This window comes from Oreochromis niloticus, linkage group LG23 (genome assembly GCF_001858045.2).
Source record: "Oreochromis niloticus isolate F11D_XX linkage group LG23, O_niloticus_UMD_NMBU, whole genome shotgun sequence".
NCBI lineage: Eukaryota > Metazoa > Chordata > Actinopteri > Cichliformes > Cichlidae > Oreochromis > Oreochromis niloticus.
Genome location: NC_031986.2, coordinates 40,115,509 through 40,140,371, shown reverse-complemented (window position 1 = coordinate 40,140,371; position 24,863 = coordinate 40,115,509). Strand labels below are relative to the sequence as shown.

Here is a 24,863-nt window from a genome sequence, read left to right as displayed (position 1 = left end):
GTCCTGGTCCCAGCCCTTGACCTGACACATCACTCTAAGTTTTGAAAACTGTATAATTTTGAAGAAAAAACTGCTGTTTGGTTTCTGAGTCATAGCTGGAGATCCAGCATTTTTTACCACCAATGATCCTCCACACAAAAGTCAGGCCATTTTGAAACAAAATTGGTATTTGAGCTTGGGGTCAGTGGTAAAATCACACAAGTGCATAGGATCAGAACAGGTCTACCAGGGAATGTTTTGAAAATAGTTGTATGCAATAGCTTGGTAGCTGAAAAGAGTAAAGTGCAAAATTTGCATTGTTCAGTTTGTAGCACAGATGTAACCGACTTTTCGTGAAAACCATGAGATTATATTTTTACATCCCCAATTGTTTTAATAGAGTAACCAATAGGAAGTGAAAATATTGCAATTACATAGCATTTCACCAAGAAAGAGGAAATACAAAGATTATTTTTAAAACCTGAAAACCACAGTTGTGATAGCCTCCAGCTCCCTAATGACCCTTAACTGGATAAATAGAAGAGGGTGGATGGATGGATGGATGGATGGATGGATGGAATGAATTGCATTCAGTTAAACCATATTTCATTTTCTTCTAAAACACTACCAGCCTTCACACGTATCTTGTGTACCACTGCTTTAGACTGGTAAAGGGAGAGCAGGAAGCAGCTTTGTCCCAGGGAGTTGAGACTGGTTGTTCTGTACATGATCCCTTAACTTGTAGGCCTGAGAAGTTTAGTGTAATGCTCCAGACTGCAGACTGACAGCTCTTGGGCGCATTAAATTGACAGCTGGTGCACCGACATCAGTAAGAGGCGAGAGCTGCACTACTCACAAGTAAACTTAACCTCTGTCTCACTCTCTCTCTTCTTCTGCCCTTTTCCACCTTCTTCCCTTCCCTTTCCACCTTTGTGTAGCTCACCTCTGTAAATCAATCACTTTGAAGTAATCTAAGACTGCACTGGGGTCTACATCTCTGTGCTAGAGAGACGTGTTATCTATATTTCAGCACAAAGCGGTTTTATATTTCCCCAGTGTGTATTCAGCTTGCAGTGGCAGTAATTGTGGCTGATCTGCACTGAGTGACTTTCCTGCCCAGGGGACACTGATACATGGATAATGTTCAGACATGTGAGTCTCTATGTCATTCCTGTCAGAGGCAAGATGGAAATTTGAAGTCATATAGGTCATACGGATTATTGACTGAACAGTAGACTTTGGCAGAGCAGACAGTAGAGCCAACTTTTTACAATGGGTGTATTTTTCATCATGGAAAGTCATGCAGCACCTAATTATCTTAAAGAGCACTTCTAGTTTTATACAATCTGGCCTAGTACTCAATGCTGAGCTGTGCAAACACTAGAAGTATTAAGGAGAAGATAAGAATAATTAGAACTTAGGTGTGAGATCCCTAAAAGTTAAATGGGTTTTCACTTCTTTCTCATTTCCTGTATGTCTGTATACCATAAAAGGTGTGACTATGAAGTTCAGCAAGTCTGCATCTAAAAATTAAAAACATTGTTTTCTAAAAATTAAAAACATTGTTTTTAATTTTTTGACGTGCACATCATTTCTGAAACATCCCCAGGAAGTCACGTTTTGACCACTTCTACTTGCGTGTCTGCAATTTTAGCATATACCTCAAACTTTCATAGAGAGCAAGCATCAATTTCTGTGTCAAACTGATCAAAATTTCATGTCAAGGATGAAAATAAAATCACCATCTATTACTCAAAGACCAAACAGCAGGTGCGTGCCATTGTGTTGTGTTTTTGACCACATCAACCCACCCTAATTTTAGCTTTCTATGATTTTGTCCTCTTCCCCAAAATGTTTGAAGTTGAAGGGATCCTGCTTTGAACTAGTGGAGAAAACCCAGACGACTTCTCAGAGGCACAAGTGCGAGTAGTCAGAATGGGATTTTCATAGAAGAAGACAGAAACACTGCAAAGCTGATCAAGAAAACTAAAACTAAACTGTTTTTTAATTTTAATGTGTTGAAGTCCGCAAATTTTTTGACAATGCCTCAATTACATACTATATCAAAAAGGGTAACTCCTTGAAACAAAGCAAAACACATTTAAACATTTTTTATTCAGGCTGCCCATTTTGTATATCCACTGATTACCAGTGTCCTACATCAGCTTCGGCTACAGGCATGTGTGCAGCACACATTTCAACTTATTTCACCTGGAAAAAGCACAAATGTGGCAATTTTTCTGATGATTGTTCTGTTTCTTGTGCCCTAGAAAGTTAGAACAATAAACCAGAGTGCACAGCCCAAATCTCTGATCAAGTCTAAGTGAATGGAATTCATTCCTGAACGAGTCACTAACTACACTTGTGCAAAAATATCAGCTCTGAATAGAGCAGAATAGCACATCTGTATTTATGCAGAGAAAAAGTGAAATGCATGACTTTTTGGCTACTTCAACAGTTTCTTTTAAGCGGTTACCATGTGGACATATGCAACTTTAGAGATGCCAGTCATTTCCTGGCAAACATAGATGAAACTACATTGTCATCTCCTAAGTCATGGTTCTTCTCTCCATCAGTATTGTTTAGTTATTTCATTTTGTTCTAATCAATAGAGGGATGTTATGAAACAGTTCTTGAAAACACATTTTCTTTCACCTGAGCGGCTGTTGTATACCAAGACCCAATGCAGAGCAACTCAAAGCTTGTTGAACAATAACAATTACCCACAGATGCAGGTGTTAGACAACAGAATCCCTGGTGATGGTTTGGTTTACAGGGACAGGAGCAATCCAGATGAGTCCACAGACAAGGCTGCCACAGAAATGTTCCAGAGGATAATTTTTAAAATCAGTGAGTTTGCTTACTCGGTTTGTCCAAGAGGGGTCCGTGGAGGGGGACCACTGTTTTACACCAGCAAACAGAGCTGTTGGAGGGTGGACTGGCAAGTGAGTTGATGCAGTGAGTTCTCTGATGAAGGATTCCAGATCAACAGGGATCGATATGTTACACCAGAAAAGGAGCTGCTCTTTGGTCACACAGAACACCAAGAAACAAGGAAATGCAGTGGTTAAACTTGAAAGCTTACAAAAATAAAAGGGAGTCATGGAAGGAAGGGAATTACCACCCCCACGAAGCATACAGCCTGGTGGAGAGTGGCTGTTGGATCTGGTCCTTAAGTATTGGCTGAGAATGAGACTTGAGAAACAACAGTTTGACAGTCCAAGAGCATAGACCCAGGCAGACCTACAGATAGATTTGTTCCTGCCCGGCCATACCTAGACTGTAAGAGAAAGACCAAAACAGCAAACAGACCAGTGCAGAACTATGACAAGAAACACTTCCAGGCTATAAACTCTTAGTGTTGGCAAAACTTTCATTTTGGAACTATTTTTCATGCTTAATGAGGGGTTGTTAAAAGATGTCAGCCATTTAAATATTTTTGTGGATTTTTGCCCCTTTACACCGTTCCGCAGAATTGTTTCAACATTTCTAGTTTTTTGCGTATTTTACTCTATTTTAAATTTTTCTAGACTCCCCAAGTGTGGGGAATGCTTGGAGATATACAGCACCAATGTTGCCACTTTCATATACAAAAAATGAACTTGTGGTAAAATATATGTTCACGGTGGCCATTGAACAAGTGACTATATAAATATTTCACACTGCGCACACAGATGAGCTGCCACAGTGATGACAACAACTCTAGTGAAGCCCATACTTTGCAGTTTAGCGCTGGCATTCATATGGCTCTAACATTTCTGTGTGCTTCAGTACCTTTTCGGGATGTATTGTAGCATTAAATTTTTACGGGCCAGCTCTTGCTTGGGCCTAGGTGATGGCTTATCACACTCAGAGAGGGGGAACACTTGAACAGGCTGAGGTATGATCTGTGTCTCAGCAAAGCTATTACAAGGTTCACTGAGTCCAAGCACAGCTAAATGGTGGGTGATAAGCAGGTGTATATACAGTAAATGTAAGTGCATATGTGTGCAGTTTTGCCACGTGTGGGTGTGCGTGTCACACATTTATTCATGCAGACTTCAGTGTTTCTGTCAGCACAACCTTTTCAGCAGGCTTCCATTCAGATGAATTTGCTAACCACTCAGCCTCAGACTTCATAGGACTTGAGACATTTCCCCGAGTGCAATCCTCTTTTATGGTCCATTCTAAATCCTGTGTGTGTACGAGCACACATCGAGGAGTAGCTTCCCAAATATGCCACAACGCTAAGATAATCTCTCTCCTGAGAGGCTTAGAAAAAAACTAAAGATGACCCAATGGAGCAGTAAAATGTCACCCAGCAGAACATATTTCATAAAACTCTGCAGAGGAATGAAGAGATGTTGCAATATCTGCTCATTGTCAGGGATGAAGACTTTACATTATCTGTTTTGTGAGTATGAATTTGTCTCACACCGCAGACCTTAGCCCTGGAAGTTGAAACCCTGCAAGGCTTAAAATGTCTCTCTTTTGCTATATCTGCCTATTTCCATGTGTCTATGTCAGGGACAAGTTTCTCTGTCTTTCCCCTTGTCTTTTTTCGGACTCTAGCCTCCTATCTTTCTTCTTCAGTCTTCGGCACAGAAGGAGAAAGACACACAGAAAGGATAGAAGGAGCGACCTATTTAAAGACCAGTGTGTAATTAATCATAAGCTAGCAGCATTAAGAGAGGAAGAAATGTATGATAGTTCACTCTGTGGCTTTCTGTCCCTCTCTAGTTGGCATTTTTCTCATACTTGTGCTTCTCTTTAATAAATGTGAATTTGTATCTTCTCCTATCATCTGTATCACGGACCAGGGGCTTTATCTCCTCCCTCTCATACTTTTTAAAAACTGTTTTCCACTTATATAATACCTTGCAGTTAATATACGTGTACAGACATGCACACAAGTACTAGATGCAGTGGGCTGGCTTTGTGTCTTCTTAAACATTCAAGCAGAACCTTGATGTGTACTGAAATTTTCCTGTACTCACACAATCCATACCTGTGATTTCAGCACTAAGTCTGCAGGCTATTGTTTGTGGACAGATGGTGAAGAACACGGTCTCATTTGTGTGTAATAAGTCGTTACTAATTGTCTGCAGATTGGATCAATGTTCTATTCTGCTACAGCTCAGCTCCTTGTCTGTGTATTACCATAGACGGCACTGCCACCATTTATCACTGCTGGTCGAGGAAAAGTCCTTTTAAACTCATTATTAAGGCAATTTTGCTAGAACTACTTTAATTATAGCAAGAAATCATTTCTTTTGTGGCAAAAATTGAACCAATAGGAATTCATTTATGAGGTTTTTAAGGCATAAATGCATACATTCCCACATACATGAATAAACACAGCTGCCACACACAAGCTTTGCTCTAATTTTTTCTATCAGCTGGCAATGCCATGCACTGATATCTTAAAGAGCTTATGGATTACTTTTGAAGATCTGTCATTCTAATTTTTCACGATTGCAAAGAAGAGCCTTGTGCGACATTAATTCCAACAGCACCACAAGCCAAAGCTATAGTATTACTCTCTGTGGTTTGACTGAATGGGGGTATAGTCATAAGGAGTTTGCCTTTTGGGTCCCTAAGCCTTTTTCACTGATAACCTGGTCCTCAGCTGCCAGTTACTTTGTGTGCATCGCTGCCTTTTCTACTGCACCAGTCAAGACTTGAGACATTTGTGTAACTGATTGAATGTCCAAAAACTGACAGAGATTATTATATGTCAGACTTATCTTTGGCAGTATGTGGTAAAGTTTGAGTAAGTGTGACTCAAGCAGTTTATTAAAGTGGAAAAGAGACCATTGGTTTATTTCATTGCAACTTAAATTTAAACATTTAAAAGATAACATGTAGAGGTATGTTGAAGAAACCATATAGATATTTAAAACTCTAAAACATATGAAACATAAACAGATATGAAACATAAACAGATTTCCCTAACATTTGTCTTGCATATTTATTTTTCCATTAATACTCGGCCAATCTCTGCTGGGATCAGCTAGTCGTTGTTTTTTGAGGCGTTCCAAACTGTGTTACCAACAGGGAAATTGCAGAAAGCCTCTGCCTTCAAACTATGCAACATCAGCAGTAACAATAGTTTCAGGATGTGTCTTGTCTCTTCTTTGCTTTTTTAATTTTTGCTTTATCAGCAATTATAGATGCTGATACTGAAAGGCATTTATTAACAACATATAGCTAATATGGGCCCACCAGTAAATTGTTGGTGCACTAATATAAAGTTGTATACTTGAAGTCTTGCTTCAGCCAGATTGATCTCTACCTTAGCTTTTAATACGAGCAGACTATCATTTTTATTGGGAATTGGGAGACAATTATTTTCATTAGCTCTATTATATTTGAAGTGCATACCATAAGGGTATCTCGCTGATACTGATACCTTCAAACACTGCACAACAACATTGCGAAGGACATTTTCTTCACCACCAATTCCAGTTAATGGTTTTATTTATATTATAAAATGTAAAATGTCAAAAAAGTACATTTTAGATTTTTTTATTTTGAATTAAATGTGGATTTATAAGATTTGTAAATCATTGCATTATGCATCTGAGGTCAGCAGAATAAAGTTCAATAGAATCTGTGCCGAGCTGAAATAAAAACATTATACAACTCAGAAGGTGTCTGTCCTTCACCTCTTTCCTTCATTTCCGCAATTTTTTATTTACCCGACATTTTCAAACCCAACCAAGCCTTCAAATTGACCATATCCTTAGTGTGTTTTCTCTTTGTCATACACTACTAATACTTAGAGATTTCACCATTTCCATCAGCACGTCATTAACCTTTAAGCAATGTATGTTTTCAAATCACGTACAGTGTTGCTTTTTCCTCCCCACTGCTGAATTAAGAAATGAGCCTGTCTCTAATGGTTTTTCTCATTCGGCGAATCACTTTTATGTATTTTCAAAGCCAGCGTTTCCATCATTGCCCCTGCCCGCTGTATCAACAGCAGCCCCTCTGCAACAGCAGGAGTTTATCACCATGTTTCACAGAAAATTGAACACGCGGCCACATTATATCTCATGTGCATGCAATGACTCAGGGTCAGAGAAACATCCAGATATCCGCACACATATGCTTCCAGATGTGCACATTTACAAAGACAGTAACGCACCCACAAATGCAAGTGTTCCCACACTTTTAGACCAAGTGCACTCTGTGTTGTGCACAGCATCTCTATGCTCATACATCATTAAGTGAGTCTGGGTGTTATTATGGAGAAGATGCAGTGTATTAGATGCCCTGACAGATTGTGTCAGGGCCTGCAATCCTATCAGGATTGGATAATAAAAAGACACTTAATCTAGGCAGTTCCCTACAGTCCTTTGCCCACAGAATAAAAACTCCTGATGATCACTCTGTGCTCTAACTGTCCTTGTCAAATTTTTCTCCTCCCTCTGTCCCATACTAAAATATAAGTTCAATAATTACAAGTTAATCTCAATCTCCACCGTCTATTTGCCAAAACATTTCCCATGAAGAGGCACAGAGTTATAGCCCACCAACGTAAAATGCATTTATTACCTTCTCTGCAACACATTAATGTGCCATAGAAATAGGTTCCCGCATCAGTATGGATGACTGGAGTATGATCAGCTAATTTATGAAGACCTTGTCTCATCAGTAAGACCTGAGATGTGGGACATTCAACTTAGCACACTGTCCTTCTGGTGTGCCCCTGTTGACTATCAGTCATGATAAATAGGGGCATGACAGACGCAACAACAGCCAATCCGTCACCTTGTTGAAAGTCATAGAGTCTGGGACAGCTCTACATACTGTCTGCCTACTCTGCTCTTCTTCTGTCCTGCCAGAGACAGAGGCATAATGCTGGCACATTGCCTGTTATAGTTTGTGAAGACACTTTCATAATGCTCTCTATCTATAGAAAGATACCTGATAAATTCAGTTAACTTCTCCCTCGTCTTGTTTTCTTTCCTGACAGTGGAGAGTAATCCATGCCAGACCAATCCTTGTCTCCATGGTGGAAGCTGCCTGCAGGAAGGGGATGGTTACAGTTGCTACTGTCCTCAGGGGTTCTCTGGAGAGAGCTGTGAGATCGGTGAGTCACTGCCAGGTCAGGTATGAGTGAGGGAACCTCAGAGGTCAGCAGCTGCAAACTGCTGCGTCCCTGAAGCATAGGGAGAAATAATGACAGGCATATTCTGAGTTAACATTTAACATATGCACTCTACTGTGAGGTGAATTCATGAGGAAATGGCAGATTGCCTCTGTGGGCCTTGTTTCCATATTATATGTTTGAATAACTCTGATTACAATCTCAGCGGCTTCACTGTCAGGTCTGGGAGGCCTGGGTCAAGCTCCGTGACTGAAAATGAACATGGAATCTCCATATGCTGCAAGTCAGCCGTTTGTGCCAGAGGCTGTTCAAAATGAAGTATAAAATATGTGCCTCAACTGTGTGCAAGTGTGTGTGTGTGTTTTCACCTTCTGCCCTGAGAGCAGTGGGCAGCTCATGTTTCCACTCAGCTATGTGATGTGAGAATGTGTCTGTCAGAAAATAGCAGTGCAGTGATTTAGGTGAATGAGGCTGTGTGTGTGACACAAGGACATATAGGCCACAGAGGAGCTCTGAGCTCACTGAGCAGTGGAGCAGCTGATTAAAGTATTGTCAAAGCAGTGCACGCCACAGTGGATGAGGGAAAATACAGGAAAGAAAAGGAAGATGTGGCAGTAGTAGAAAATATTTAAGTGACTTTACTTTGAATGGCACTTTAAAAAACTGAGAAACACTCAGTTGCAGACTTTGACTGAGCTTAAACACATCACCTTTGTTGCAAAGTTGTTGACAGCATTCAGTCTGACATTGATTCTGGGTCCTGGCCGGATTTCTGCGGGAAGACTACAGTAAATGTTAGCTTGTACACAAGAGTTACACTGTGTTGCAGTATGTGCATATCAAGCCATGTCCTGTTTTTGTGTTGTCCTTGCTGTAACAGCTCCAGCAGATGAAGTACAAACATCTCCAGATGTGGTTCTGTTGTCCATGCATCCTATGGTCTGATGGTCTTTTTCAGTTTTTCACAGTCATCCATACAAAAACATTCGGCCACGCTGTGGTTTTAATGATCAATACTTATGGAAAGGAGTCACAGATCAGGGGTAAATATATTGACCTGGCTCTGATTATTCAATGCCTTGTAATGCTTTGACTCAAAAGTACCTATTATACAACATTTAGGCATGCCTCTGCATGAATGTCATTGAAGATCAATCAACACTCTGTTGGATCAATGAAAATTGATGCCAAATGAATGTATAACATCCACAAACGCACTTTGTAATGATTTTTAGCCATCTGGTTTGGTTTAGGCTACATAAAGCTTGATGGTTTTTAGAAGCAGCTAGAATAAATTGTGATATTTTAGCTAAAATTTTTGGGCAGAAAAGCACTAAAAAAGTTGCAGATTATTGGTTATTTACTCATTACTTCCTGATTTCTGTCTCTCTTTGGCTTTCTTTTCTTTGAAGTTGTTATTTCCCGATGTAACTAAATTGCTGTAATAGCAATTAGAACAGCTGCCTATCTGATTTGTTTTACTATTACTTACCGCTAAAGGCAAAAAAGGTTAACTACCTATAACAGTACATGTTTGACTACAATTTAAATATGGGCTATTTTGAAGAGGGAGTAGAAAGTCAGCTTTAATAACTGTATTTCATTTCACATGTGTAGCCTCACTGTCCTTAATCAGTCACTGATGGCCAGCTTATTAAAGAGCTTCCATCTTTTTTCTTCTGGTTCAAATTGATTTTAGACAGCCAATACAATCCTATTATAACCATAAAATCCAATAAACCAGTATTCCATCCATCGCCCCTGCTCCATACAAGGTGATTATTTAGGCAAAATGATGCAATGCCATCCTTAGGGACTGTCTCTGGAACTTTTGGGAATTCTTCGGGGAAAAGTATTTTAAAGAACTGCTGTCTTCATGCTTTTTGTTTCCTCTGTGAGTTACTAGTTAGTATTTATGGAGGTGTGACAGTGTAAAAATTATCTTTGGACATTTCATTGTTTACTTTCCAGCTCCACTCTAACTTCTATCCAGGGCTCTAACTTTATCGAAACCCACAGAAGGCTGCCAGTAAGACATATGGGCAGTAATAAATCTAGAGACATTATCTTGTTTGAAGTTGTGGTATCCCACTGATCATGAGAACCAGTTTTTAGAATGCTGCAATAGAAAAAGTGATTGATGAGGCACATCAAAGCCTCAAAGTCTGATGACCATATGTTGATACACAGTGATTAATTATATTATCCATATCCCACAACTGGAATGATTTGGAGATACAGCATGAATTAATAAAAATTTACTGCACAAATAAAATAGTTGAAGGACTTGTTGAAAAAGTAGCATATCTCTATCATCATCTGTCATTATCTCTAATCATTCTTGTTGTAACAATGAAGCGTGTGGATTGCAATGTTAAGGTAAGGAGGCAAAGTTGACAGTTAACAGAAAGCTTTTAAATGCTATCTAAACAAATGCAACTTGAGTGGGTAAAAACAAGAGCTCGTGGAATGTAGGACACAACAGGTACATTCACAGGAAGCCTGACAAAGCGGGCAGGACTATTTATACACTGGGGGCTAATTGAAAACAAGAAAAAAGAAGCACATTCTGTGATGCATTACAAACCTAATAACTAAGGCAGTCCACTATACAGCAAACTTAATTATTGTTGAGTGATGACTGAGTATTCAGCACATGGATGGCCTAAGAAATATGTAATACTCAAAGACACTACTGTCATAATATTATTGTTTCTTGCAGGAGTTTCATCAAAAAGGCTTGTTGAGAAATGATAGGTATGTGTGGGCTCAAGTGAAAGGACTCAAGTTTGTGTGAGCCAAACAACTTTAACAAGAGCACAGCAGCACAACAAGCATCAACTTCGTACATCTACTTTTCAAAACGGCGAATTGCCAGCCTTCTACAGCTGAGGTTAATAAAAGCCTCGTTTACTTTTTTATGAAAAAACACACAAACCAGATGCAGTGCCCCCAGGCATCAGTGTATCCTAAGTAGCCATGATAATAAATAGTAAATATTGTTTAAAAATCTTTCTTCTTATTATTAATACTAGAATCTCTAAATTTCACACACACTATGACTTTATCTGCCAGCTGTAAACACTGATTGAATCCTAATGGAACAGACCTGAGGGGTGTGCTAGGAAGTGAGATTAGAAATCAAAATCAGAGTTTTCTGTATCATGAAAGTGGCTCCTTTCTCACCTGGCTAAGTCACAGTGGTAACTTTAACATTTCATTTACAGCATGTTTTACAGTAAGTGGATTATAGATTCTCTGTTGGGCAAATACATTTTATTTGTGGAAGTTGTTAAGCTATACCTTACTAAAACCACCACCAAATGAAGTGCACACCACATTATCACAGGAAGGTGCATACATTAATTTAGTGATGCCAAAAATGTATAAATGCCATTATAACTGATCATTATCTGCTGCTAAGTCTATTTTACACTGCTGGAATTGCAGCTAGTAGAAGACAAGAACACACACAAATATTACCTGTTCAGTAAATGAAATTAATTTCACTTTGATCTGTTGACAAACTAAAATTTCCATGTCTCCTTTATTGGGCTATGGGACAGTAACCTTTAATGTTCAAATGTATCCAGTTTAAAGTTTCAGAGCTCTAATGTGCAGCCAACAGCATAGAAACAGACAGCAGTGCTGAGAGCGCACTCACCAATAAAATGATTAATTCACATTGAAATTGTTTATTTTACTGCTCTGTGCACTAAAGCACCAGATTGATGATTTTCTGAAGCATTAATCTCGTCTCTTATTTGCAACAGTTACATTTTACTTTTAGATTTTTTATGCTTTTTATAGATTTTTATCATCATTATCTGATAATGTCTCTGCTTGGAATAAGCAGCACTCACAGAGATTATTTTGTGTGGAAGAAATGTCATGTGACCCACCAATGGCCCATTTTTGTATGAGTGTGCACAGAGCCAGAAGCAGAAAGAGAAAATTAATAACCATGACTGAGATACAAGTCAATGGGGTTTTAAAATTTTGTGAAATCCTTCCTCTACGAAACTAGTACTAGTACACCTCTCTGGTGTACTCTGGTGTACTCTGACTTTACTTGACTGGACTCTCATAAATCTCATTTTGTTTAAATGCAAAACCCTGAGACCAGAAGCATATGATAGTCCACAAATCATCCAGTTTCTATAAAAGAATTAGGTAGTAGTGAGAATTTGTGCAAGTCATGGACATACATGACATGCACACACAGTTTCCTAGATCTCAGTGATAACTATCTTTTCATTTTATCATCAAGTATGAAGTACTTTGTGAGATCTTTTTAAGTGTGAGAGCTATAAATGTTTTAAATTAATGGTACAGTTTCTATGAATATCCACAGCCATATGTAGCAGTTGTTCATAGTGACAAATGCTCTGGTGCTTTTGGAGAGTTTTGCCCATGTGACACAATGTGTTCATTGCCATCCATTCTGTTAAAAGGTATATTAAGTATTAACTGTACTCCTATGTTTTGTAAAAGGAATGCTCCCACATTCATCACAAAAAACACCACGATTACATTTTAGTTCGAGTGATTTCATTTGTTCATGACCTTGAAAATGGCAGCAGCCATACACTTCATTCTTCAGTACTTCCTGCCTGTATCGCACATTCCAGCACATCCAACAGGTTTATTTTATTCAGTTGTTGTGTTAACATTTAAACCATCATGGATGAGAAGTCAGAGTTCAGGACCCTGTGGCTTCTAATCAAATGTACTCTGCAGTCTGTATACAGTATATTAAAAAAAAAAAACTCCTGTCATGCAACACAGGGTTATAATGGTGCATTTGTAGTTCTTTTGATTTAGGATCTGGAACTAGAGCAATAAATCACAAATTTAATATATTTTTTCAAGATTGGGATCATTGTTTGTCTTTATTTATAGTCTAAAAACAAAATCCAACTCTTTCTGACAGAAGCAGCTTTTTCTGTTCAGTTCAAATGTGGTTTGTCCAGAAGGAAATGCATTAACCTATCTCCATCTATCTCTAAAGACTGGCCAACAAATCACAGTGATTCTAAGTAGACTGGGAATTATGTAAATTATTTCAGGTCAACTGCTATTTACTTTGCCAGAAGATCTCTATCAGTCCATCAGTCCGTCAATCAGGACAAAAAAGCAAGCAGGCAGGTAAGCAATTTCAGGCTGTAAATCACTCATATGCATCTGGATTAACAACAACACACTGTTATTACTGGCAACACATACAAGTCTGAGAGAGAATCAAAGCTAAAAGCTAGTAGATGAACTGTGATTTTTGGATTTCATATTCGGCGTGTGTTATAGGGTGAAGAAGGTAAATGGTGGTGTTAAAAGTAGGAAATTATTCTGGTCATCCTATTCTCACTTCCTGTGTTTCAACCCTTGTCTCACTTCATCTCTGTCCATCTTTCTCATGGCCTGGTGTGGATTCCCCTCCTCCATTTTCTCTGTCATTTGCCTGATGAATTGGAGGAGATAATAGTACCTGTGCTGCTTCATAAAGTTCAACAGTTTGGTCGAACTGACATGGTCACACTTGCCTTGTAAGGACAAGCTGCCATTCTCATAAAGTGCAACTAATAATCTGAGTAATTGCTACACAAATACTGATCATCAAAACTGATGATTATAATTGGAACATGCAGTAATAGAATATTGGTAAATAAGACTCACACACTGTGTATTTAAATACATGTATTTTTTGTTTGTTGAATTGTCACATTATCACAGGAGCGATACAGGTCAGGGTTGTTCCACTTGGCTGTAAAACATATTGTATTATTTATTGTTTGCTAGATGCCGGCTGAATAAAAAGGCTTATGCTAACATAAGCCAGTAAAGGCTGTATATTTTAATTCATCTACTGAAGAAACTTAACTCCCAAGGTGTTCAGGCAAAGTAGTTCTTTGATCGCAGGAATACCTTTTATTAATTCTGGGAGGACAACATCAAGTGGGTTTTAGGTAGTGGGGTCTTTGGTTTTACTGGTTAGATGTACAATTGGAGCTTTATATACATTTACTATGGGCATTAATGTCATGGTCTGGGCTTTTAATGATTTCTTTAAACTGTTCTTTTTCCCGGGTAAAATTATATTACAGCATACATCTTTAATGACTTTAAGAGATAGAAATGCACAAGTTTGAATTTATTTTGGATTTTCTCTAATCTACACAGGGTCAAAAGAATGCATACACCCCCACTAATATTTGGTTAGCAAGTTGCACCTCAGCCAGCCACCTCAGCTTTTGATAGTCATCAACACGCGTCTGGTATAGTTCTGAATGGATTCTGAATCCCCTACTGATTTAGTAGGGTTCATTTAAATTGGTTACCTGACAAGGGCCAGGCTCTTAAGCATAGTCCACAAATTTTCAGTAGGGTTGAGGTTGGGGGTGTAGGAAGGCCATTCCAGAAGCTTAACGTTAAGCTGCTTTATGCATTCCAAAACCATTTGCAATGTGCTTGAGATCATCGTCCTGTTGGAACGCCCAACTGTGTCTAAGTTTCAACCATCCAGCTGTTGATTTCCGGAACCACTTTATGCAACATACCAGTATCTCTGGCAGCAAAACAGTCCCAGAGCATAATGCTACTACCACCATGCTTGATAGCTCTTGCAGTGTTCTCAGGTTTCGATGCCTCACCTTTACCACTCGAAATATATATCTTTGGTTGTGGCCAAGTAGCTCAATCTTTGTCTCTTCTGACCATAAAACTTTTCTCCACAATGCATTTGCCTTGTCTATGTAAGGAGCTGCAAATTTGAGTTCATCAGATCGAAGGTGTCAAATTTGGTCATGCGTCACTGTGGACAGTGAAACTGGTGTTCCAGCAGTTTCCAGTTCATGGACGCAGAAACCACCAGGGCTCCATCTAAACCAGTTTCCTCTCATCTGAGAGTAACATTTTGGGTCTCATCCAGACAATGGCAAACTGCTGGCACATCAGAATAACTTGTGCTTATGTATAATTGTTTAACTAATAATCTCAGAGTACAAAGTTGTTTAGAAATGGGCCATCAACTTTCTGGAATGGACTTCCCAAAGCCCCGATTTCAACCCTATCAAAAGTGTCTGGTTAAGGTTTCACTTGCTAAGGGACATTTAACATTAATATCCATGGATTCAGTCCGATGTAAACTTTTAACTACAACTGCATGTCTCCAAAAGTTGATTCTGTTCATCTGGACGTAGCGTTTTGTGGGAGAAACGTTTCGTCACTCATCCAAGTGACTTCTTCAGTCTCAGCTGACTGCAGGTTTCCCCAAACCTTATAAACAGTACATTTGCATAATGACTGAAACCAGCCCACTGAAGGAACAATGGGCTGGTTTCAGTCATTATGCAAATGTACGTTTCTCCCACAAAACGCTACGTCCAGATGAACAGAATCAACTTTTGGAGATTTACTTTCCTGGATGATTGAGAATGCATCAAGACGATACAACTGCATGTATTTATTGATTGCTGGTTATTTGTATTTATTGGGCAATGGTGGTTTGTTAATGTGGATGGAGATTGTAAATAGTTTAGGAAAGGGTTTTATGTACGTATAAGAAGTCTCTTTGAATCTGGTTATTGTACACATCCAGTAGTATTTAAGCAGAGGCCCACTTAGTGTGTCAGGTGTTGTTATTGATGGGATTGACATATGTTGTGTTTGAACTGGTGTTGGGATCTGTCTTTGGAGAGTGCTGGCAGGAACTGTTTCTTATGTCGTCTGGTGGAACAAATAAATGTGTTTCATGTTTCAAAACTGTTCTTAGACTTGTGATTTTCTCTTTCTGCCTCTTGGGTCACTTAACCAATTTCACATGCCTCATAAACTCGTCTTATTTCTTATCCTTAATCAGCCTTGCTCATTTCTTCTCAGCTTTCCAAAAATTTCTCAAGTAAATCAGTCAAAAACAACGCCACGTAGGCATAAACATCTATCCAGTTCCTTTTCAATTTAACAGAACACATTTGCTCAGACTTACAGGTGGTTTAAAGAACTCCCTGGTCAATTTCAGCAAAATAAATTGAAAAGCGACATCTTTTACGGTATCTTTGCACATAGCAGAGTCCTCAGGTTGGTTTTCTGCTTGACAGGAAGCACTTTTTTTTTAATTTGCACCTCACCACACACTCTGCTCTTCCAACTTTCCCAATCATGGTGATTAGATTGGAGTTATTTGCCCCAGTTCCTTCCTCTCTCCCTTGCTTGCTCTTTACCGTTTATCAAATATGTTTTTTCTTTTTCTTACATTTTTCACTTTGACCGCATCTTCATCTCTTCACCTCATTTGCCGCTCTTTCACGCTCCATCTCCTTATTTTCTTTCCTAGTTCCCATTTCCTGTATTTTTCTTCTCCTTCTGTCGTTCTTTTGCACTGGTTTCTTCCCTCTCTTCTGCTCAGACCATCATTTTTCCTTCAGCCTTCCTCCCTTCCTTGACCCCTCCAGAACATTGCTCTTTGGCAAAGCCTGCGGTGTAGGGCTGCATTGAAATCGTGCTGCACTGCAGAGATTGGGGTGAACACAAACCCTCCACCCCACACTACCACCTCCATTTCTCCCAAATAACACATTTCATTTCCTGCCACACTTCCTCACTCTCTCGCAACCCCGAACCTCTCCCCCCACTTCCCTCTCTGTGGCTCCATACCTTTTTTTCTCCCTCTCTTGCTCAGTATTTTTCTGTCAAAGGCCAATACAATTATTCATACCGAAATGTCTCTGTACTCATGCATAAAATGAAACTTATTCAAGCTCACACGCTCACTCACCTGCATACTCGAATTGCCAAATATGCTCACAAGGGCGTGTGCAAAATGTATTCTCCTTTTTATGTCCATTTTTTCTCCACACAGATCTGACCTCCCCTGCACACACACCTGTTTGTACCTGTCTTACATTAAACTAATATGTACTCAAGACTATTTGAAGAGCTAATGCACAACTCTTGTTTAAAGAGGGCATTAGAAATGCCTCCACTGGTTGATGTATTAACTAATTCATCCTCTAGGGCCAACTCCTTTCACATCAGCTCATATGATTGAGCCTGAAAGATTCATGAGGTTGAGGCTATTAATATCAGCAGCCCATACCCACCTCACCAAAGGTCCATAGATCTAAGCGGTGAGGTCAAAGACGATTGTGAAAGTGGAAAGCACAGACTGTAACTGAACATAGTGGATGTTTTATGGCAGATACACACAGGCTGTTCAGATATTTGTCAGCAGATTCTCTCAAGATTAACAAAGTGTGAAGCTAAAGTTGGTATTCTTAGAGCTAGAGGTGATTTATGCAGTAAAGCAAAGAGTTATAATCAGAAGTGTAAAAAAGTAAGAAAGAAATGTGCAGATCGATAGATCCTAGGCGAGTTGTTAGGTTACATATAGGAAGATAGATGGAAGGAGCAGGAGCTGCCGTGCTGCTTCCCTCAGGACATCTCATTCATTCCATCATTAATGATGCAATGGATTTATGTGTTTGGCTCCAAATCCTTCTAGTTCTAGAGGTTAGGCCCATATGTTATAGAGTTTCTAGTGCTTTTTCTTTGCTTCTATTTTTCCTGCAATTTTACGACACTCACCACCAGGTAGGAAAAGGTGATATTAAGAAAAGGTCATTCATATACAAGCAACAACTCTGACAAACTCAACTATGGGAAAATGCAATCCTGGTCTTTAATGATCCTGGATTTTTTTTAATCAAAAGTTTTTTAACTCAAACATGATGCTTGTAAGAGCAATCTTTGCTGAAGAATATGGGGTGGGGATGCGGTTGTGGTTGAAATAAGACTTTTTTGGTGAATTATTTTGGTTTATAGGTGGTATAACAACAAATGACTCAGCACTGTGACCCAAAATGAACAATCCATGAGCTACCATGTGATGGCAAGTGTGCGAATGGCAGAGAACGTCTCTTTTGTGTGATTGATGACCAGCAGTTTTTCACAGTTTGTCAGCAGCTGACGAGTTCTTAAAGGGCTATGATTGGCTGGCTCAGCCAGTACCCCATGCCTCATTAATTCCTCCACATCGCTGGATTCCTCAATCAGCATTATGATTGGCTGTACCCCTGCTGCCACTACCATGCATACTCTTACCCCAACACCACCAAGAATGCCAAAAAAAGCCTGTAGTGCTGATTGACGCTGCTGCGCCTGCAGCTGACTCAGTTGGTGGTGCATCCATTAGACACATTCAACAAAAAAAAAACATTAATAAAAAAAAACCCAAGCATCTGCAGAGGGGTACTGGAGTGTAGACAAACTCTGTTCACAGAAGATATGAGATAGGTGATGGCATAATTTCTCAGTTTTCAATCAGCATGGACATTCCCTCCTCTCCAACCTCCTCAGGACAATGAGAAACAAAGGACACACTGGCTGCAGAGTTGAATAAGAATGAGCTACAGGGCTCATAATGTGCGTGCGTCCATGTGTGAATACATGTGAGTGCAGCACGCCGTATCTCTTTGGTGTGAACACATCTGCAGATTAATGAGCTCCTGGCCAAGTTGCCAGGATTCACCTCTCTCTTTTTATCTCTTTCTCACTCTCTCACCAGCTCACACATACACACTCACCACCACCTTGAGTTGACTCATCTTTTCTGCCACTCTTTGTAATTCACTTGTCAGCTGGAGTGCCGAATATGCATAGAAATTGAATGAATATGCATGTGTGTGGCTGATATGCGTTTGATTTAGCTCAGTGAGTATGTGTGTGTTGTGTTGGATGGAGGGAGGCAATGGCTCTGTATACATTGGGTGACAGCTGTGGGTGGAAGTGAAGCATATAAAGGCTGGCCACGTAGAAAGCGGGACAAATTGATTTCCCGTGAAGACCGCAAACTGGGTTTTACATGGGAGGGTCTTATCAGTGTTCCAGAAACACTCACACAGTGAAACTCAAGTACAGACACACAAGCACCTGCAGACTGAGACTCAAACTTAAATCAACTGTAAATATGAATTCAATACTTTTCAACAGAGTGCGCTCATGCATGAAAATAAAAACATATGGCATGGTTTAGACAGAAACTGTATATATAAGATGGACTTAGCCAGTATGACATCATCGACTGGTTTTGACTCCACAGTTTGAAGCTGTTATCATTTAGCTGTCCCCGTGTTGGCATGTTGGCTCTATGGAGACAGTCATTACCATATTTGAATGAAAGTGATTTCATTAATTAAAGAAATTAATTTGTTGGTGGAGCCAACAAATGCATCAATGCACATAAAAAAACAAATATGTTTTACCCATGTACTCTGAACAATGCCCACTTCTGTGCTGTTAATTCACTTACCATTAGTATCCATGGATTCAGACTTTGTACTATGAGCTAGAATGTAAAGACCATTTAATGTCTGATTCATACATCTGCATTCACCACCTGGTAATGACTAGATTAGTTTTGGAGCTGCATGTGTAAGAACAAATATAAGTATAAACACTGTATACTTTGCATATAGTTGACATTTTTAATGAGGAATAAAATGCAAGAAATACTGTACTAAAATGTATGAGCAAATGCATTACTGTACAGCTTGTGGTGGCCCAACAGTGGAAAGGATTTATTTTTGCTATATCTCCATAGCAGCAACCCAGAGGGGGGAAAATAACCAAAGAGATGAATGAGGCAGAGTGAGATGGAGCAAGAAAGCATGAAAGAGAAAGAGACAGAGCAAAGATGACTGAGGGGATAAAGTCCTTCACTAGGCCCGTGTCTGAATGACTGTTACATCTACACTAGCTGAAAAATAGTAAATAATTCCTTCTTAGTATTTACCAGAGGGCAGTTTTTTGATTTTCATTCAATTTCCTTACCAGAAATAGATTTAAGAATTCAACATCAGAGCTCTCACCACTCCGGAAAACATCCTTATATAATTTTACTGTCAGTGATTAATTGATTCTGACAGGACAAAGGGAAAAATAGATAATTTTAGTCTACTATTTCCTCTTTAACTATGTCAGAAATAACGACAGGAGGCAAAGAATAGCCTGTCACTCACCCCTCTAGGGAACTGCTCTACTTAAAGTTATTGTATTTTTTAAGTGTGCGCACTCATAGAGGTAAGGACCAAAAGACAAAGAGGTGAGGAAGGATGGAAAAGCGTGCAAGGAAGGAAGCACAAAAATTAAAAAAATATAACAAAGGATGCACGAAAAGGAGGAACACAGATGGAAGATGGAGGACTGGAAAAAGCTTCAAGGAAGCAAGTGGAGAAGTGATATCACAAGCAATCCATTGTAAGATTTAGACATGTGGCTCCTTTAAGCTGTGATGAGACGTGTTAATGATAACACCTGGCACCCTGGGTGTTACGGGCAGACAGAGCTGTCAGAGAACAGACCTTACACCACACAGCCTTGAGGGACACCACCACTGCTAACACCAGGAACCCTAAAGGGACACCTGTAAACCTTGTAGACTCAAAGGAAATCAGCCTGGTAAGAGCCACAGGGTGAACGAGGATAAACTTGCCATTAAAAGATCTCCAGAGGGAGGGAGAGAAAATAGAAGGTGAAGAGACTCGGAAGTGACTAATATAACAGTAGTAGCGAAGACAACGAGGGAGGAGAAATAGAAAGGAGAGGAAGAGGATTCTTTGGATCTGTTCTGCATGTTCTGTCACTTTACAGTCCTGAATATCTCCAGTTTCCTTCTCTCGACTTCTGTGGCGAGACAAAAATAGCGTGAGGCTGTAAGATACTGGTGGCATTGTGGCAGCTTGCTTGGCTTCTCCTGTCCCTGGCTTCCATTTCTTGGCCATTGGCCCCCCTCCCACACAAAATATAAACAGACCCTGAAGATAAAGCCAGTGAATACACACAAACACACACACACAGCATTGGGGAGCGGAGTCAGACTGTCAGAAGTGAAGGCTAGCAGAGCGATTTGAGATGTTGTGACACTTTAGCTCATTACATTTTCCCAGGCTGTTATGAATGTTGCAACAGTGCTGTCAACCAAAGCGAAGACCTGTCTGAAACATACTGTGGGCACACACATTCACAGACACGCCACTGACGCAGCCTGCGCATTGCCACATCCACATTGCAGGCCTTGAATTAAGATGAATCTTTTGCTGTTTTTATTCTCAACGTGGCAGATTTTTGGGGGGAAATGTCTACAAGGCGGGCTTTAGGCTCACTTTGCTCACTTTCCTTTGACGCACAAGAAAATCTGGTAACCCCTGACGAGTTGGATCCCTGCCTGCATGAAGCTCGTAGTACATCATCTGGGCTCCCACATGATGTACTAGGAGGTATGTCTTGAAGTACTGGTGAAGTAATGTATTCCTGTTCAACTTAAAATCTTAGCCAAATAAAAGGGGTGAAATACTTTTCTCTATTTCTAACCAGAAATGCACAGTAAAAGAGATTGTGTTATCGTCAGACTGTGGATCCTCTGATCAGCTGATCAGCACTGGCCCGAGCACGCTCTCTTGAGAGCAGCGCAGAGCCTTGGGCTGTACCAGAGCTGCTGTGTAGTCTCCTCTTTTCCCTGCTGATCCTGATCCGTTTGTAATTCACCTGCACCTAAAGACAGCTTAAGGCCCAGGACTCTACTGTGTACTGCTGGTACATACACACATGCACGCACAAAATTCGTATCTCACATACATTCATACACGTCCATGAGCTAAACACATTTTTACACTGATTGCAGCTATTTTGTCTCCTGTCTGTCTTTGTTTCACTGGCCTACAGGAGACGTACGAGTACTGACCGTCAGATTTGTTTTTGTGTTTTTCCCTTAAGTCAACATGCCACAACCAGAAATTTTAGCTGTGATATATGACATATGACAGGTATTATTATTATTATCATTATTATTATTATTATTATTATTATTATTATCATTATTATTATTATTATGTCTGCCTCACCCTTAAAGGTACAACCTAAGAACATGGATAGATATTTCTCGACTGTATAAATAGACAATGTCACACTCATAACTGTTTTTACATTTGAGGTTTGAGGTTGCTGTTCCCTCAACATAGTCCGTTGAATTGTTAATGTGGCTGTACTAAATTCAGCCCATGGTGCAATTGGCTTACACTATTAATGTAATCTACATTTGCAAGAGAAAAACCACTAGGCAGAATTTTGTGACGCTTGGTGTAGCAGTGGTTCACAGGCAATAGAAATTGTTACGTTTTGGTGCAGACTGGGACGACTTTGAGATGTTTGAAATAGGGAATTTGCACTTGCATCAGCAGTGGCAGTAATAGTGGTGGAGGACTGTGCTTCAGATTGCCCCTTTCGTGTTAGCATGGCATACACTTTAAATCTGTTGTATTTAAGGCTGTCTGATAAATATCAGTGAATTAGTGTTATTGCTATTTTTAGCTGCTGAAGACACTTCTATGTTCACCAGTTTGTTAACAATTTTGTCTGTTTCTGTTGGACAATGTAGAGCACTGGTGATCTAAAAAAAAAAATCACAATGCCGTGTTGAAGTTATTTTTGGTAAAGTAACGTAAGTACATCCACGCTTTAAACGCTGCATGGTCATACGCTCTGCCACACTCCATATTATCCATTGTTGATCTACACACGTCTGTTGCTGCCACGAGCATCGCACGGGCTTATGTCATTGTCACAACAGTTTAGTAACGCAGTAACGCAGCATGCTTACGGGAAAGTAACAGTAATCTAATTACTTTTTTACAATAGTAATCCCTTACATTACGCGTTACTTGAAAAAAGTAATCGGATTACAAACTGCTCATCTCTGAAGCCCAGGTTGCCTTGATAACAGCCTTCACCTTCTCTATTTTTGTGTTAAGTCAGTGTTTCTCATCTTCCTCTTGATAATACAGTCATGTTGACTGGTCAGTCCAGCACAGTAATAACATGGTCAGTAAATCATTTGATAGTAGTTTTGGCACCGTGCTTCTGGAAAAAGAAATGGTCTCCATTTGTCTGCAGATGGAAGCAAGTGCTCTAAAGTCAGTTTCCTAGTAGACAACTGCAGTTTGAATTTGGTAAAACACAGCGTACCAAACAACACCAACACCAGAAGATGGCAGGTCGAATCATCACAGAGTGCAGAGACTTCATACTGGAGAACAAACACCTTAGATTTTGTGCCTCTCCACTCGTCCTTTAACTTGGAACCTCCAAATGAAATGAAAAACTTACTTTCATCTGAAAAGAGAATTTTGGAAGTCCAATTCTTTTCCTCTTTAGCACAAGTACGACACTTGTGATGTTGTCTCTGTTTCAGGAGTGGTTTGATATGAGAAATGTGACAGTGATTTCTGTGTGTCATAGTTCTTCATGCACTGACACCAGCCTCAGTGCACTCCTTGTGATTCTCTCCCAAGTTTTTGAATCAACTTTTCTTGACAGTTCTCTGTAGGCTCTGTTCAACCCTGTGGCTTGTGCACCTTTTCCCACCACACTTTTCCCTTCCAGTCATTTTTACATAAACATGCTTGAATACAACACTCTGTGAACAGTCAGCCTTTTCAACAATGACCTTGTCCTGTCAGTTATATGCACAGCTGTCAACTCAGCAATTTTCCCAACGATTGTTGTTGTGTGCATTTCACTTTACATGGAATAAATACAGAATATATGAACGTTTACATTTTTGTGTGAAATTATGAAAAAAAAATCAAACAAAATGTAACATTATGCATTAGAACAGTGGACGTATCTGAGCTGACTGGTGATGCTGGAAATTATGTTATGATGATTTATGATTTGCGAGATGAAACTGGATTAAATCATAAAAGCAGTACGCAAAAAATTAATAAATAAAACAAAATAATGAACCAAAATAGTTAGCTGAATGACACTAAAGCCCTTTCTGTTCAGTGAAACTGCAGAGCCGGGTGATAGTTCTCTTATATTCACATATAAAAAGGATGACATCTTTTTATCCATTTTTAAATATAAAAATGGTAATTAGTGCTGCCAAAAATGCAAGAGAAAAGCTCTTGCTCAAAACAAAAGCGGGAGAATAGAGATCCATTTAGGCATCTTGGCACTAACACATACTGAAACACAAGTACATCGGGGCTCTAGCTGCAGCTGCAGAAATGCAGTCTATAAACAGACAAAACCATATAATTGTTTTCTCCTACAACACACTCATGCACAGCCGTTAAATACACATTCACAAAAACATACCAAATTCATTTTATGCTCATTAATGTCGCTGTACACACACACACACACACACACACACACACAGCACTCACCTACATTATGGTTATTGACACAAAGCAACATGGTCCATTGTGTGCTGTTTGGACGAGCGGGTGTTCAATAGAAAGGTATCCTTCTTTGTAGAAGGGCATGGAAATGTCAATGCCCCTCAGCAAGCTAAAGGAAGCCAGTCTCCTAGGGTCTATTAATATGAAAGACGACAAACACAAAAAAACCTTTTAGCAAAAAAACCTTTTTGTCATAAACATTTCAATGTCAAAGCCTCCATTTTGCAGGATCACATGTCAGTTTATTTTTGGATAATGTCAGTTGTCGTTCTTAGGCAATTAGAAGAATGTGTTTGTGTGACTGAAGGTGATAGCGTCGTTGGGAGTGTGTTATGGTTAACGTGCATTAATGTGCATTTTTCTGCATGTTACCCTCCCTCTGTGGTAATAATACTGTCCCTTCATCCCTTCTATGCCACACTGTCAGGTTTAGAAGTCTTCGGATGGCATTTAGTGGTTCAAAGGTTCTCTGTGTAATTGATCAGACTGCTACTTGATCTGTACAGCTGGCATTTAGTCCACACAGAAAAATGTGCTTTTCCAGCTCTGTTAGG

At 39.6% G+C, this 24,863-nt stretch overlaps 1 protein-coding gene across 3 annotated transcripts in view; it reads left to right on the top strand.

The window, feature by feature from the left end:
- Positions 1–24,863, top strand: part of ncanb (neurocan b) — a 172,641-nt gene that overhangs the window by 86,896 nt on the left and 60,882 nt on the right. For all 3 annotated transcript variants that reach the window (XM_019352045.2, XM_025903081.1, XM_025903082.1), the window contains exon 10: positions 7,940–8,056. In XM_019352045.2, coding sequence (XP_019207590.1) covers positions 7,940–8,056 — 117 coding nt within the window. The remainder of the gene's footprint in view (positions 1–7,939; positions 8,057–24,863) is intronic.